At 37.8% G+C, this 17,372-nt stretch overlaps 1 protein-coding gene across 2 annotated transcripts; it reads right to left on the bottom strand.

The window, feature by feature from the left end:
- Positions 1-1,979: 1,979 nt before the first annotated feature.
- LOC132166091 (O-fucosyltransferase family protein) lies at positions 1,980-16,829 on the bottom strand. 2 transcript variants are annotated; one of them, XM_059576847.2, is made up of 11 exons: positions 16,561-16,829; positions 9,773-9,851; positions 8,820-8,887; positions 5,982-6,070; positions 5,690-5,867; positions 4,874-5,002; positions 4,409-4,545; positions 3,563-3,776; positions 3,299-3,483; positions 2,476-2,571; positions 1,980-2,217 (listed from the first exon to the last, which is right to left on the bottom strand). In XM_059576847.2, exons 1-11 carry the CDS (start codon positions 16,759-16,761, stop codon positions 2,079-2,081), a joined length of 1,515 nt encoding a protein of 504 aa, XP_059432830.2. In that variant the 5' UTR covers positions 16,762-16,829; the 3' UTR covers positions 1,980-2,078. The 2 variants fall into 2 exon arrangements, with proteins under 2 accessions (XP_059432830.2, XP_059432832.2); XM_059576849.2 differs by lacking the exon at positions 1,980-2,217 and having other exon boundaries at positions 2,492-2,571; positions 3,258-3,483.
- Positions 16,830-17,372: the final 543 nt, after the last annotated feature.

Below are 17,372 nucleotides of genomic sequence, written 5' to 3'. Positions count from 1 at the left end.
CGGAGAAGGAGTTTTTGTAGTTTAACAATTTAATCATTTTGTGTTACACTATATTTGGCTCTTGAATGTTAGATTACCTTATATTTGGCTTTTGAATTTAAGATGACAATATTTATATTTTGTAGTAATTTTTGGATTACAATTTGTGCTTAAGATATAAAATTCATTTAGTTTCATGGCATTAGCTTTAGATATGTACTTTGCTTCAGATTTGTCAAAAAGGGAAAAACCTTGCTTTAGATATTGCTTCACGGTATTTGCTTAAGATATAAAATTCATGATGTGAGATGTGTTGATCAAATATTGGAATGAACAAGTATTTGAATTGGTTTGTAATTCCTCACCACCAATCGGTTTGGGTTTCTATTACCATAGCCACAATAATAGCCATCGTCTGTTTGAGTACATGATCCAGCTCAAAAATAGCTACAACTCTGGAAGGAATTTTTCTTCACTGTGAAACGAGTATTTTATAGATTACTTCTTCAAAATCCAAAGGAAAATAAATCTGTAAGATAGCCTCCCCTCTCTATAAAACACAGTAGAAAAGGAAAGCTACAATAAAAATAGAATGATTGAATCTATTCCAAACAACTACCAAACAAAGGAATGGCAGACAGCACAATTCTCCAATCTAAAAGGAAAAATCAAATTCAAATCATCTTTGTATTTATCATGTATATGTGATAAGGAAATATATCTTTTAATACAAAACAACAATATTTCCATTCATTCTATTAACCACAACAAAATAGAAGAACCCAAAAAATAAAAGTTTCACCACTACCAAACTGAGGAAAAAATAACCAAAAGCAACACAATGATTCCGAAATGAGGAGAAAATTAGAATGACCCATGAATTACAAAAGTCCTAAAATGAAGAACCCAGAAAAAAAATTGTCGCCTTTAAAAAACAATTGAAAAATTCAGCACCAAAAAGATGAGAAAATAAACAAAATCACACAATGCTTTTGAAATGAGGAGAAAATTAGAACCCAGTGGAAAGGGGAAATCGCTGTTTCACAGCTGATCTTCTACGAAACCCATGAACTCTGAAAGTCAAAAAATAAGAACCCAGGAAAAAAAAATTATTGTAGGCTCAAATTTGAAAAGAGGATTCGGATCCCGCACCAAATAGAGGAGAAAATAAACAAAATGAAAACAATGATTTCTAAATTAAAAAAAATTAAAACCCATAGTTATGAAAGGGAAAAAAACAAAAAACAAAAGAACAACCAGAATTTTTAACTCCGAATCAGTCCCTGCAGCTTTTTCTTCACGCCTTTGCCACCATCGTCGGATCATAGTCAAGCTTCTCTTCTCGCAGACGTGGGTTGGTGAGGATCCGAATACAAAGGAGGGGAGGTCACTTTTTCTTTGCAGATGTGGGGATGGAAGATTTGAAGGGAACCATATCTCCAAAGTTTCTCTAACGGAAAATCATCGAGTGCAGGTTTCCATTTTGTTTTTTATGTTTAATTAAGAGAGTGACGTGTCTTCTTTCTGGTCATGGATTTCTGTAGAGAAATTCAAGCCCTTAACTGGGTATTCTCCGATCCAAAAATCATGTTAGCTTGGCACCTTGGCTTACGGTGATTATTTTTGGAACTATAAGCATGTACTGCTTTGGTGTTTTCTAACTTTTGACTTTGATACTCCTTCATGGCAGCACCCCTGGCTTGTGATTGAAGTAACACGTTAGAATATATATTAAATAACATCGATCGTTTGATAAGAACATAACCATACTCCTATATTTAGTTCAAAATATGGGATTGCCATAAGCAGGAGGGGTTCACAAAGCAAGTGAGGGCCATTATCCCCACTCCACCCCACTGAGTTTTCATGCTTTTTACTTTCTAGTAGGTGTTTGGCTCTTGGAAATGGTCAAGTTGATTTAGGCACACAAACAGAATAAAACAGAAATGAGATAACAATAAAAAAATAAAAAATAAAAAGAATGCAACTGTAGATTTTAGCCAATTACCAGAGCTTTTCATTTATATGAAATCACAATAATCAAGGGGTACCTCAGTCTCAAAATGAAGAAAACACCAAACATTAGCACTGTCATGGCTTTATGTCATTTCATGTTGCCCTTTTGAACTACATATACATTCAGGGTATGGATTTTCATAAAAGGATTCTTCGGTCCTCAAACGTGCTCGGCCTTTAATTCCCGGCTGCGGGCCTCTCCTTTTCCTTGGAGCTCCTTGCCTGCAATTTTCGGAAAAAATAAGTTCTCTGTTTCTGCATAAGCATCTAAAATCTTGTTTTATACTAGGTCATTTCATTAAGCAAATTTGTAATTAGAGAAAAATTTTAATTTGTTGCTGTTAGTGATAATGAACACCATTTCACAAAACTGCCTTCTGTTCAACTGTAATGAAAAACAGATTGGGGACATTTAATTCTGTGTGGTTGCCAACTTGCCACCCCTTTATAGATTCATAACATTAATATTGGTTATATTACCTGTTCTCATGCATCTGGCGTACATGAAATGACAATGAGGATCCTTCTTTAAGCTCTCCAGTTTCCAGCTTATCAAAAAGTTTGACAAGTCCTTTCCTGAAGATAGAAAGTAGATGAAAGAAGGAACATGAGATCCATGGAAATCATTGTACTCCAAAAGGGTAACATCATGCTTAAGGAAAAAAGAAAAGAAAAACTAATGCACCTCTCTAATTTTCACAGGTATAGTTTGTAGTAATGAAAATTTGCATCATGGCTTCAAATAATTACCACCTCAGAATCTGTTTCTAATCAAGCTAGTCAAGAAGTGTCAAAATTGTCCAAATTTATAGTTGAGATGATAGAGCAAGGAAAAAAAAAATTCCTAATGAAATAAGGTCTGGGTGCCACCATGAGATGTGACATTGGCTTGTAGCAAGACAACTAACTCGATCCATGAAACAAGCAGAACCCAAGGAAATAAATGACCTGTTTAAAGAATAAGTTTTTATGCAAGTAAAAAAAAAAATTGTAAGGTGTCTGCATAGTACCAACAGTAATGGTTGGAAAGAAAAACAACCTAACTAAATACCATTTCTTATGCTTATATACAGGATTAAGGGAATTCATAAGAGGCTTAAAGGCATATAGCAACATGAAGGTTAGACCTCAATGAAGAAAACAAGGGCACTTGGGAAGATGTTTACATAGGATTTGATGTCATTAAATGGCATGGGGCTCACATCCTAACAGAAAGCAAGAGATTATCTTTGCCTCGCTGATGTTTCAGTTCCAAACAGTACCTAGACAACTCCCTAGGATAGTTTCTTTGACTGATTACTACCTGTCAGGGGTGACAGTCTTGCGGTGGCCTAAATATCTGCGGTGCCCCTCAACAGATCTTGCCATATTACCAGAATATGATGGGACGAACACATTACTCTCCACAGAGATAATGTAATCAAGTGCTGCAGCTTGAGATGCATGACTAGCGAATGCTTTCAATTCTTCCTGGGTTGCAAGTGTTTCCTGTCACCAATCCAAAAACCACTTCATCATTTTGGTGAAACTAATTTTCTAAGCAATCAAAATAAAAAATTATTCATACCTTGAGAACTATGTTTGGGAAGCGGGACATAAGCTCCAAAAGGCGAGTATTACCACCATAAATTTCTCCAGCGGCAATATAAATTAATGTTGATGGAGGATAACTGAGAGCACGAAGAAATATCCCAACCTCCTTGGGAGTTAGTGGACAAAAGCCTCCTATTCGCTGCTCTGTTGAGTTTATCTCTTTGACCCTCCAATGGTTTGTGGTCTCCCTAGAAACAAGAATCATATGACAAAAGTAAGCTACTGACAAAATGAAACATCACCAGTAAAAAAACCACCCTTGAGGAATACTTCAATTTTTTGGCAGGGGTTCGTTGGGGAACTGTTGGGCCTATATTTATACAATGGAAGGTAAACCCCTCTCACTTCTCTAAAATCCTCCCCTCTGGTATAGACAAGCTAGCTGAGACCCACTTAAGAGATGCTTCCTTCAATATCAGATGGTAGGGATATCCTACAACCTCACTATGGGCGATCCTTCAGTCTCTGGACGACAATATCAGAAACTTTGACACATAATTTTTTTTTTTAGTAACTCCAATAATTTTCTACTATTTTATCAACGTTCGGAACAAACAGCAAAATTTTGAAATTCTTTCTAGTTACATTTATTATATAAGAAAAATATTTGACACAACTGAAATTTAAAACCTAAAAGGCATAGAGATGATGCAGAGGTGAAATACATTCATCTCATTTACCTCTTAGATTAACACTCTTTGAGTGGAACTACAAAGTGATACATAACAAAGAGGTTGGAAGGTTGTCATCTTCTCACATATGTATCTGACATGTAAGGTTAGGTGCAAGTGTGCACACACACACACACACAATTTCTCACCTCATAGTTCTCAGCTCTTCAGATTCCATATCAGTCAGGCCATAAGAACAACCAGTAAAAGACAGCATGTCTTTCTCATATCTCAGATGAAGAGCAATATATCTCCTTCCTCGTGTTCTCAGCCGCTCCACCAGCTTCTGCGCTGTCACCATCATGCATGTTCAGAACCTAATTTAACAGGAAGCCCCAAAGTAGACCTCTTAAATGAATCAATACTGAAAGGAAAAATAAACCTAGGATCATGTTCGCTGCCAATGCAACATATTTATTTGTTATAAGGTTTCAAAATGTTGCACGATCTTAAAAATGTTGCAACCATTTCAAAAATTGAGCCATCCAATCTAGAATCTCAGAATTTTCAGTAACAGTCTCACAGTTACTAGACCAGGACTTCATGCCAACAAGCTATACATAAAACCTGGATCACGGTCACAGAAAAGGCACATAAGATTCAGCAAGTCAAACCTTTCCTAGGCTCTCAATTGGGGGAGAGAAGCGGAGTGCATGATATAAAGCACGGCATCTCAACCTCTGGATATCAAGAGGCAGATTATTGTTTGCAAGTCGTGAATCCGATTTTGCAACATGAATTACCTGCACAAAATGCTCATTAAGCATCCTCGAGTTCAGGAAAACTTATCAAACAAACCCCTAAAACTGACAGTCCGAACTTTTTTAGGTATAATATTCGTTTATTATATTAAACTCAACAAACGTAACCCAATTATCTTCAGAAAGTAATCTAACGAGACATGCACCTTCACAAAGTTGCCAACTGAAAACTTACTAGATTTAGGCAGCTCTAGACAAATAATAATAATTTTAAAAAAGGATAAATGAAATTCAACTTCATCTTACATGACATTTAGAACATAAGTGATTTGGTTTATCATTGTATCTAAATTGTGTTATCTGTTATAAGAAAGGATCATCTTTGGATTAGAAAATCCAGCTTTGAAATTTACTTCACCATTATTTACCCATTTGGAAAAGAAATCTTATTATCTGCCCTTCATATGGTAATGACTCCATTGTAAAGAATGATGTTTTTCCATTTCTGCATAGTGCATATGTCAAAATGCCCATAGAAATATAAACTCAAGAGATGGTACTTTCACGGCCGTTATGCTTCAGATTTTTCGAGATATGCAATACAACTCAGCAATAATAATCAGTCATACCAAGCTCAGCTGCAGGAACCTTACAGTAAAGTAAGTTCCTCAGTCCCGGACCAGAGTTTGGCTACAAAACTTAAATCCAAGTACAATATGTTTCACATACCAGATAATCCTTCCATAAGTGTGTCAGCTCTTCATAGTAACCCACACCGGACCAGGAAGTGAAGTGCTTCCGGGCCCGAGGAACAGTTTCTAAATTCTTTGGGAGCTCCTTCAAAATCCTGATGTCTCCTTTCAAGGTTTCAATGAAATGAAGTTCATCAAATACATCTGAAAACGTACTGGCATAGGGATACGTGATGAAACAAAAGAACGTGTAAGAAAGGAAAATAGAAAAATCAGGAAGTACAGTACTCGGAAAATGCTGGAATTGGGAAAATAATACTCGGGATTACCTAGAGTCTTGCCAGAATGATCGCTTATCTAGTTGAGGAATGACTAGAGTTGCATTCATGATGTGAGCAACAGCCACCATGTCAGATATCTTCAGGACAAAAGAATGGTTACTGAATTTTGATTGAAAAAATATGAAGCAAAAGTTGGGTTGACCTAAGACAAACCACTCGCATAACTGACACCAGTAATGCATTAAAAGAATCCATATAGATCAATCATAAGTTAATTTCAAATATTCCAGACCTCAAATGTGAAATTGGATGAACCCAGGCTCCATGTCTATTAGGGTTGCAATATTGTTTTATTACCAATAAAATGGCTCACTTAGCTTTTGAGGTCACAAATCCATCGAAGTAAATGATGCCATTAAGAAAGTTGGAGACAGCAATGATGGTAAAGATTTTAGAATTCAGATGGGCACATATGCAGGTATGTTATATCATTTATGATTATGGCCACAACTATGGACCCATTCAGGATGATTGTTCAGCAAAATCTAAGCAAACACATGTATACGTGAAAATTTTGGAGAAACTATTTTCAATTAAGTCCCAACCAACACAATAAAAATTTTCAAATAGAAATAGGGGCAGAACAAGATAATGAAATGTAACACGGGCTCTCTCTCTCTCTCTCTCTCTCTCTCCCCTCTTTTAAATTATCATATCATCTTGTTTCTAAAATTATTATAAAAGAGATAACGTGGAGAAAAGACACAAGTACACAGGAATTCAACAGACGAAGCTAACCCCTGAAGGTGCTTCAGCACAACATGCACGATCTAATGCACAAATTTGTTATGCAATTCTCTCAAATTTGTTTAGCATAGAAAAATCGTAGATGATACTTTGATCTTCTGTGGGGCTGACCCATATCATCAACGTCATCTGCGATATTTATTCTTATGTTTTGAAGATGTTTCAGGCTTGGAGGTAAACTTGGCTTATTGCAATGAGGGAAATGTTGATAATGTGGATGGGTTGGCTGGTATTTTGGGTTGTGGGGTTTCTTATCTATCTTTGAAGTATCTTGGCCTACCATTGAGATCCTCCTATAAGGCCAAGCATATTTGGGACGATGTCATTGAAAAGATAGAGCGTCATTCGGCTAGCCAAAAAATGATGTATTTGTCTAAAGGTGATAGGGTTATCCTTAACAAGAGCACACTTTCAAGTTTATCATCATACTTTTGTCCCTCTTTCCTCTCCTTGCAAGTGTCGCTTACTGTATTGAGAAGCTTCAACATGATTTCTTATGGGGCGGGCTAGACAAAGAGTTCAAATATCACTTGGTAAGTTGAGCTAACGTTTGTTCGCAAATCTTTGAATGAGGGTTAATGGTTCAAAACTAATTGATGTTCAATCATGTTCTCTTAAGAAAATAGCTTTGGCATTAGGCTTGAGAGAGAGGCTTAGTTGAGAGTGGTGGTGGACTCTAAATTTGGAAAATCATGGGGCGAGTGGTGTTTTAGTGAGCTTCTTTGGGCGTATGGGGCCGGGTTACAGAAGGATATTAGGATGGATTGGGAAAAGTTTTATAGTCATAACATATTCGAGATAGGAGATGGCATCAAGGTTAGATTATGGCATGACCTATAGTGTGAGGATAGGGCCCTTAAGGAAGCATTTCTATGTTTATATGGTATTGCTTGCATAAAGGATGCTTCTATTGTAGCTCTCTTGGAGCTTTTTGACGGTTCTATTTAGTGGAACATAAGCTTTGCTAGAACGGCTCATGATTAGGAGGTGGATGCCTTTGCCTTGTTCTACAGGGTATTATTTTGTTAGAGTGAGACGGGAAGGTAAAGACAAGCTGTGATGGATTCCCTCTAAAAGACGCTTGTTTGCTGTTAAATCCTTCTACAATATCATGGAATGTAACAATGGTTTTCATTTCTCATGGAAGAGTGTTTAGCGAACTAAGTTTCCTTTAAGGGCGGCCTTTTTTGCTTGATTAGCAGCCCTAAAGAAGATACTTACCATGGATAATCTCAAGAAACAGCATGTGATTGTGGTCAATAAGTGTTGCATGTGTAAAAGGAATAGGTAGTTCATGAACAATCTTCTTCTCCATTGTGAGGTGGCCGGTGCCATTTGGAATGCATTCTTCAGTCGATGGGCTATCTTAGATTATGTCTAGACAAGTAGTTGACTTGTAAGCTTGTTGGTGGGCTACCGGAGCACTCAAAGCCCTGTTGTATGAAAAATGATGTATGTGTGCCTTTTTAAGGTGTCTATGGAGGAAGATGAACAACAAAAGTTTTGAGGACCATGTGAGAACTTTTGTAAGAGATTAAGTCTTTATTCTTCAATACTCTGTATCTTTGGACAACTGCTTTTGTTTCTCTTTCGGTGATTAGTTATTATAATTTTCTTATTCTTTTTACTCTTAGCTAGAATTTTTTTTTTTTTTTTGGTATACTTCTTGTGTACTGGGGGCGCCTTACGCTTTTAAGGATATTTCGATTACTAATAAAAAAATTAATACAACAAATGTGCAATTCACAAGGGTTCATTTCACTTCCGATAATGTGTTTCATTCCTTTATATTGTCCTTCAATTAACAAATGTAAGAACACTTTTCCTTAGAGGAGTACGGAATTTGCTTATGCTTACTTGACCACCGATTACTCAAGCATTTTACAGTAGGACAGAAGTTTATTATGCTTGAACTCTGCAATAAACGCATCATGAACCAAATTCTAGATTTATAAGGTCGATATGTTAAGCATGAGGATGTCAACAAAAATTGTATGGTCAGACAACAGCGAAAAGACATAAAACAAATAACATAGTCAATAGCCAACAGTGCAGGATACTTGATGGTCAGTAACTTACACCAGTTCGCATCTGATTTAATCCTCCATTACTTCGCACAGTAATATAGTGCTCTGATAGTTGGGCAGCTGACACAAATAAACAAAATTAACAGAGAGAGAGAGACAGAGTTATGCAGAGTGATTGAAGAACTTGAAGTATCAAAACAAGGATATGGTATGGTATAAGGCAAAAAACTAGGTTATCTATGCTAACTTCTTATTTTGGGGAGTGTTTTTTATTTTTAGCTTGAAAAAGTGTTTTGATGTGACATAAATGTAAGTATTGTTTTTAGAAGTGTATTCTAGTGAGGTCCATATTTGAGAAAATGTTATCTATGAAGTACACCTGCTTATTTTGACAAACCCAAATAGATGTAAAGCCTTGTAAAAATAATAAAATAAATAAAAATTGAAAAAAAAAAAAAAGAAAAAAAAAAAAAAAAGAAAAAAAAGAAGAAGAAGAAGTAGTCGTGTGGCCACCCTCAATGGAAGAGAGGGGGTGGCCGTGCTATCTGGTTGACAAATCAGGGTGGCAGCAACCTCTAACCAGGACAAAGGTGGCCACGCAGCAACCCCGACAAGGACAGGGGTGGCCACACCACCACCCTAATCAATTTTTTTTTTCAAATAAAAATTACTTACTTTGCAAAAGTTAAGCACATATTTTGTCAAAATATTCTTACAACAAGGGAAGAATACGTACTCACAAAAAGTGCTTTGTATTTTAAGGGGTATTTTGTGTTTTAAGTTGTTTGTTAATGTATTGTTTTGAGTGACTAAAAACAGAAAATAAAAACATTGACAAACATAGCCTACCATAAACTTGACAGTACTGAATAAAAGTTTAAGAACTATGGTAAAGAGAGCAAGCTTAAGAGGAGAAAACACATATTTTCCACAGAAAAGAAATATAAGTGCTCTTTTACTATAGTTTTATTCATCAAATATATATATCACGTAATTAAATCTAACCTTTATATTTAGAAGTAGGCTTGACACATGGATGTAAACCAAAGCTAAAAGGAGCATCCCAAAGTGGTTCTTCGGGCATCTGCAGTATTGGAATTAAAGGACAGCCTTAATTGCTTTCAAAATAGATTTGTAAATATTTTTTTTGGAAGTAAGGAAATTTATTAAAAACGCAAGGGGTGTAACTCAAATACACAAGAAGTATACAAAACAAACACCTAGCAATCAAGAGCGAGAAAAAAGAGAACATAAATCAACATAAGAGAAAGGCAGTAGTAGAGATCCACTCAAATAAGGATTTGAGAAAACAAGTCCGTAGATCCGAGCTCATTCTCCCTCGATCATCAAAGCTTCAAGCGTTTCTTTCTCCCCAAATGCACCACATTAAAAAAGTATGAATTGTTTTCCACAATATTGATATCATTCCGGCCGACCCTTCTATTCCAACACACCAAAAGATCCACCAGCCGTCTAGGCATAACCCACTCTAGCCCAAACCTTTGAAATACTATAATTCACAGCTCTCTCGCAACATCACAATAAAAAGAAGATGATCCGTGGTTTCCCCACTATTTTTACATATATAACATCAATCTATCACTATGATGTGACGCTTGCGGAGATTATCCAAAGTGAGAATTTTCCTAACCTCAAAAGATCCTTGATCCTCCAAATGCTCTTCCAAGAGAAAGAGGAGTCAACGTTAGGAGAAACCTTGTAAAAGAATTTGACCACAAAAGGTTTTCTTATTTAGGGCGTCCAACAAAGCCTATTATCGCCCTCATGACCCACCTAGTGGAATACAACAAAGCCTATCTCCGATTTGTAAAATTTAGAATGCCTATTAAAGTTTATGGAGAATGCATCACATTATTATCTATTTTGTTCAAGAAATGAAAAATTAGATATTGGCTTGATAAGTTTAATAATTTGGCCTAATCCACTTTATGAGAATAACTCTTTGTTACTATATTTTTTTGATAAGTAATCAAAATTCACTAAAACCAAAGGGTGCACCCAAGTACACATGACATATACAACAGAAACACTTAACCATAAAAAGAAAAGAGAACAAAAAAGTCATGAAAACTAGAAATATAAGAGCAATCAAAAGCAGCCACCCAAAGGAAAAGGGTATTAAAGAAGGCCTTTACCTCCACCAACGTCCTCTCACTATTTTCGAAGCTTCACATCATCCTCCAAACAACTTCACTTTTGAGGACTACCAAATTGCCCTCTCTAACAAGCTACGAAATCTCTCACTCGACGAGGCATGGCACATGCTAAACCGAACCGAACAAGCTGAAGATAGAGTTCCATAAAGCACTAGCTGTTTCACAACGAAGTAAAAGGGGGCCAAGTGGTGAACCAACTGTTTCCCCACTCTTTTAACACAAGCAACACCAATCTACCACAATGATATGCTGCTTTCTCAAATTATTCAAAGTGAGGATCTTACCTAACCCAGCCAACCGAGCAAAAAAAGCCACTCTCAAAGGGGCCTTACTCAGCCAAATACATCTCCAAGGGAAATGAGTGTTGTCATGGGGATTAAGACATTATAAAATGATCTTACATCAAACAACCCTTTCTTGGAAGGGTTTCAACAAAGCTTGTCTACACCGTTCTATTTCAAACTAATGGAATACAACCAATTGAAGAACGAAGTAAAGAATTCAAACTCCCAATCATGCGCCGCTCTTACAAAATTAAAGTTCCACTAAGGAGAGCCATTAAGGAATTGAAGATGATCTACCACAGAAGCAACCCTTAAGCAACTAATGCTAAACGACTCCGGAAACTCCCCAAACCACGTATCATGCCAAAACTAATATTGAGTTGTCCCAACCTCAAATCTATTAAATCTAGAAAACTCCTCCCAGCCTCTCCTGGTGAATTTCCAGAAACCTACCCACTGACTCCCATATTTAAGGTTCACTACCAATATCCACAAAGCCTCTCTCTCATAAGCATAACGCCATAGCCACTTACCCATAAGAGCTCGGTTGAACATGAGCAATTTTCGAACCCCCAAACCCCCTTAGAAATCGAAGAACACACCTTATACCAACTTCCCAAATGAAGTTTAACCTCATCGCCTATACCTCCCCATAAGAAATCCCAATGTAACATCTCAATTTGGATGGTGACGCTAGTTGGGATGGGAAATAAAGACATGAAGTAGGTAGGCATGTTAGATAAAGTGCTTTTGATTAGGGTAATCCTACTAGGGGTGTACAAGCGGGATGGTTATAACCGCCCTATAATCGCTAACCACTAACCGCATAACCGCTTTGATAGGCGGTTATAAAAAACCGCTAACTGCCTAGGGAGGGGCAGTTAGCGGTTTTAGGGGTAGGGAAAAGCGATTAATAACCGCTAACCGCCTACCCTTATATATAATAATATAAATATATATTTTATATTTTATATTAAAAATATAACATTAAAATGACGTCGTTTTGGTGTTGAACACCAAAACAGTGTCTTTTAAATACGAGTTAGGGATAGGGTTTAATTATATTCATTGTTTTTTGAAACACTTAGACCCAAAACTATTTAAAATAAGCCAAAAAACATAGGCACAATGAAGGCCCAAAACACCTCAAAAAGCCCAAAAGCCCATATTAAAAAAAAACGGTTATAAAACCACCGGTTATTGGTTTGAATAACCGCTAACCGCCTAAGCGGAGCGATTATGATTATTAAAATCCAATAACCGCCTTAGGCAGTTGTGGTTAGTGGATTTAGCCAATAACCGCAACCGCTTGTACACCCCTAAATCCTACCCCCTTTTGACAAGTACAACTGCTTCCAACGAGCTAAAAGACGATCAATCTTCTTAATAATGCCATCCTAGATAGATTTGGCTTTAAAAGAAGCACCCAATGGAAGACCTAGGCATTTCATAGGCAAAGAGGAGACCTGCAACCCAAAATCCTAGCCAAAACTTCTCCACTATTGATATTACCAACAGGAACCAATTCTAATTTAGCCAAATTAATCCTCAAGCCCGAGATAGCTTCAAAAGATAAGAACAAAATACAGAAAAGGTGGAGGTGATTTGGGGCAGCCCCACAAACAATTAAGGTATCATCCCCAACCAAGGATGAGAGATATCAATTCCACCATCATTCCCAGTCCCCACGGAAACGCCGAACTAACCCACTCACTGCAACAAAGATCATCTTATCCAATGCCTCTAACAATGACGAGCAATTACATAGACAAAGGGTTCTCCTATCTCAAGCCATGAGAACTACTAAAAAAATAAATAGGAGTGTCCATCACCAAAACAAAGAAACACAAGAAGAGATACAATGAGCTATCCATGTGCACCACCATTTCCCCCCAAAACTGTTCCTTTTTCATCAGCAAGTACCATAAAAAAAAATTCCCAATTAACGTGATTGGAAGCTTTTTCTATAGCCAATTTGCATAGCACGCTCGGCTCCCCAGATCTTATACTGCTATCAAGGCATTCATTAGCAATGAAAACAGGATCCAGAATCTGCCTTCCCCGGATGAAAGTGCTTTGAGACTTGGATATAATCTTCTCCAAAACCATTTTCAATTTGTTAGGTGGAACTTTGGCAATGACTTTGTAAATGCCACTCATTAGACTAATCCGCGAAAATCCTTGAGATCAACAACTTCTGGAATCTTTGGAATGAGAGCAATGAGCGTAGCATTTAGGCTTCTTTCAAACTTGCCTTTAGCATGGAATTCATGAAAACATTCATAATGTCTTCTTTTAAAACATCCCAACAAGTTTGGAAGAAAGCCAACAAGTAACCATTAAGGGCCCAGGGCCTTATCACTGTTCCTAGCTTTCACCACCCCCAAAACCTCCTCTTCCTCAAACTCTTTCTCCAACCAACTGGCTTCAACCTCACCAATAGATTTGAAAGAAAGGCCGTCAAGTTAGGCCACCAAATGAACTGCGCATAATAAAAATTATTACAAAATTACAAGTGTCACTGATCTCACCCTGGTCGGCAGAAACTATACCATCAACTAACAAAGATAATGGAGTTATTTCTTCGGCTAGAATTGCTCATCCAGTGAAAAAGCTTCTTGCATTTGTCCCCCTCCCTTAGCCACAAGGCCTTAGATTTTGCCTCCAACTCACCTCCTCCATGAGGGTGGACCTCTCCAAATCACTTTTGCCTTCCTCGCTCCCTCCTATTCACATAAGGCCCTCTCTTCTTCAACGAGATCAAGACCTCACAACTCTTCCATAAGAATCTTTTTCTGCCAGAGCTATAGTGCCGAACACCTCCTCATTCCAGCTTCTTAAATCAGATTTCAAAACCTTAAGCTTGCAGACCAAAATGAAACTCGAAGATCCCTGAAAGTGATAAGAATTCCACCACTCGTCCACCTTATCCACAAAACCCTCATATTTAAGCCACATATTCTCAAATTTGAAGTTCCTCTTACCCCCTAAAAGTCTTCGCAGTCAATAAGGATCAAAAGTGATTCGAGCAAAGCATATGAAGCCTCATCTAGGACAATCTAGGAAACTGGGTTTCCCAATCCAGAAAGACGAGAAATCTATCAATCCAATACCAAGAAGGCAGATCTTGAGAATTCGACCAAGTAAGAAGCTGAACTCAGAGAACTCCATCATAGCTAGACTAAAACGAGCTTCTCTCGATCTCTCACTACGGAACCGAGAGACGTTAAAGTCCCCCACCCCACAACCAACCGCCAACCCCCCCCCCCCCCCCCCCCCCCCCCCCACTCCCACCCCACACCTAGGCACCAAGGCAAATTCTACCAGCTAAGCAAATCAGCCAATTCATCCCAGAGAAGCCTCCTATTCCTATCAGAATTAGGGCAATAAATGCCCACAAAAGGCCAAGCAAAAATTATCTTCCACATTTCTAAAAGAACAAGCAACAATAAACTCCCCCACACAAGTCAATTTTTTCTACCACCCTCCTATCCCACATATGCAAAATCCCACCGGAAGCTCCTCTAGAGTTTAGACAACACCAATCCACTTGGTGGCAACCCCACAAACTCGGGACAACACTACAAGACATATCCTCCATCTTTGTTTCCTCAAAACAAACAAATCAGCCTTCCATTCTCTTAGTAAATTCCTAACCCTTAGGCGTTTACTAGGAGATCGAGAGAAGCTCGTTTTACAGGCTTTCACGGTCCAAGATAATAGCTTAGGCGTCATTAAGAACTGAGAAACCCCTACCCGTACCTCCTCCACAGCTAGAACTTCCACCTTTAGAGTCATAATTTATAGAGCAAGCCAATCTTTTTAACTCCCAATTACCTTTATTTACCAATTTAGAGTTGAAGGCTGATTCCTTTTGGAAGTGACTCGCCTCAATGGTTCAATAATGCTATAAACTGCTCCTCATAACCCTCACATGACAGCCCCACTCCACGATAAATTTCCTTCACACTTTGCAAAACCCAATCTGAAGACTCCAACTCAGAGCTATCAAACTTCCCAAACACAGTAGGGGGACAGGACTTCAAAGGCCTGCATACCATGGCCTCTTCCCTGTTGGAAATATCCATATCTGGGCTTGGCAGCGATTCACTATCAAGCTAGCTATTCCCTTATGCAAAACCCAAATTCAACCCATCCAAAGCAGGCAGGGTGTTCCTAACCCCCTTATCAACATTCACACTGACCTTTCTTACAAACCCAGAAAAGGAACAAGACAGGAGAAGGAGCATAAACCGGTAAAGAGCTAAGTATCCCCCTTTCAAAACTATAGCCCACTCAGCAGACTTCGGGTCTGCTTCAAACCCAACTGGTTCTGACTGACTATCAACACCAACAGACCCTGAAACGAAATCAGCAGCACCCACACCATCTATCTCACTGACTATACTTCCAGCAACATCAGTTGCTTTCTTTTATTTGTATTCTACTCTCTGTGTGAGTATGTGTGACTCTGGATGTGGCTGTGCCAATGTAGTCCTAATATTCACCATTTAAGTTTGGTTTCTACCTACCCTAACGGGTAATAACTCTCAATAATGATGATTGAAGAGCTCAATAGGTCATCTTGGGGTATTCCAGCAAAATTTTGTAGCTGTTGTTGTTTTTTTTTTTGGTTCTATTTTGGGTAGTTAACGCATTGACATTGTCAGAGAAATCCTAATGATCCAGAGCACCCGCTTAACGATGGTGCAAAGACATGCTATGCCAAGACATAAAGTAGATGTAAAGATCTAGACATCCCCATTACTTTTGGTCTATTACAAAGACTAGTCCTTTGTACAAATTCTTCTTCTTCCTGCTCCCAACTAAAATGAATAATACTAGTGAGGATCACACACAATATGCTTATCAGACATGTTTCATTATGTCTTGAATTTACCATATCAAACAGCTAACAACAATGCTTCAATGTTCCTCTCATAAATGTAACACTTAGTTCATTTCTTTTATATTCTGTTTCAAGAGTGCTTTTAAAAAATCCACCAGCAATTCAGAAATAAAGTCTCCATAAAATAAAAGCTCCCCAATTTTCTATTTGGATCCATCACAGAAGCAAATCCAAGTCCCCATAGACTTCTCTGTAACCAGTAAACATAAATTACATAATGACCAATTTTATGAAAAAACCTCAAAATAGCAATCCCATATAAATATAACAGAAGCACAAACCCCAGAATGAAAATGCAAACATCGAACTGCAAAATCTTCAAATTCTGCCAAATCCCAGCTACCCATAACAAATTACGCCACCAGAAGTAAAACCCAAGTCTAAAAAACCACCAAAACAGAGAGGTTTAAAAAACCACCATACCTGCTTAGACTGAATTTCTTCAGAAAAATGTGATTTTTGTTCATCTTCCTCCAACATACTCCTCGTATAGAACTGAAATATGAATATGGAGAAAGCAAAGAGAGAGATAATGTATAGTGTGATGGCATAAGGGGATCGTTTTCTTGGGAGAAATCTGGCAGTAGAAGAAGTCCTGTTGTGGGAAGAGCCTTTGTTCACCATTTCAGAGAATACTACACGTCCACTGTAGAACACAGATCGCTTGCATCGTCTGCTTATTTCTTTCTTCATGGGCGGCACCCACCAATAGGTTATGTGTCTACGTGTCTTTATTGACCATCTGATTGGAAGTAAGGTCATGCGGACGCTATCGGATTGAGATTTCTAGTATTTTCTAAAATATGAATTCTCATATTTTAAAATTAGTCATTCAGTTTATCTAATAGTCTAAATAAATGCAAAAATTTATGTATTATTAAGGTAATTAATTTTAGTTTTGGGTTAAATACCTTATTAGTACCTGGATTTGTATTTATTTATTTTTTTTCCCACATGGGGTTTAAATCCTATCACAAATGATATTTGACCTATGGAAAAATACCAACTTAGTACCACCGTTAGGATCCGTTAGCTCAAACTAAAGAAATGTCACGTATCGATATATAGAAATGCCACATGTCCTAAAAAATTGAAAATTAATGAGGTGTGTGAAACCACCCGCCTCGGAGGGTGGTTTCGGCCACCCTCAATGGCCAACAAGTGGGTGGCCGAAACCGCCCTCAAAGGCCTTGGGGGTGACCGAGTGACCTGGGCCACCCCCAGGCCAGCCTCTT

Source organism: Corylus avellana, chromosome 11 (assembly GCF_965113065.1).
Source record: "Corylus avellana chromosome 11, dhCorAvel1.hap1.2, whole genome shotgun sequence".
NCBI lineage: Eukaryota > Viridiplantae > Streptophyta > Magnoliopsida > Fagales > Betulaceae > Corylus > Corylus avellana.
This window is presented reverse-complemented; position numbering and strand designations above follow the sequence as displayed.

Excerpts from the sequence above, each read along its gene's own strand:
- LOC132166091 (XM_059576847.2), bottom strand. The coding sequence starts at position 16,761 with ATGGTGAACAAAGGCTCTTCCCACAACAGGACTTCTTCTACTGCCAGA. Across the intron at positions 3,484-3,562 it reads TCCCAAACATAGTTCTCAAG|GAAACACTTGCAACCCAGGA; the intron begins GTATGAATAATT and ends GATTGGTGACAG. Across the intron at positions 2,572-3,298 it reads AAGACTGTCACCCCTGACAG|GAAAGGACTTGTCAAACTTT; the intron begins GTAGTAATCAGT and ends TTCTATCTTCAG.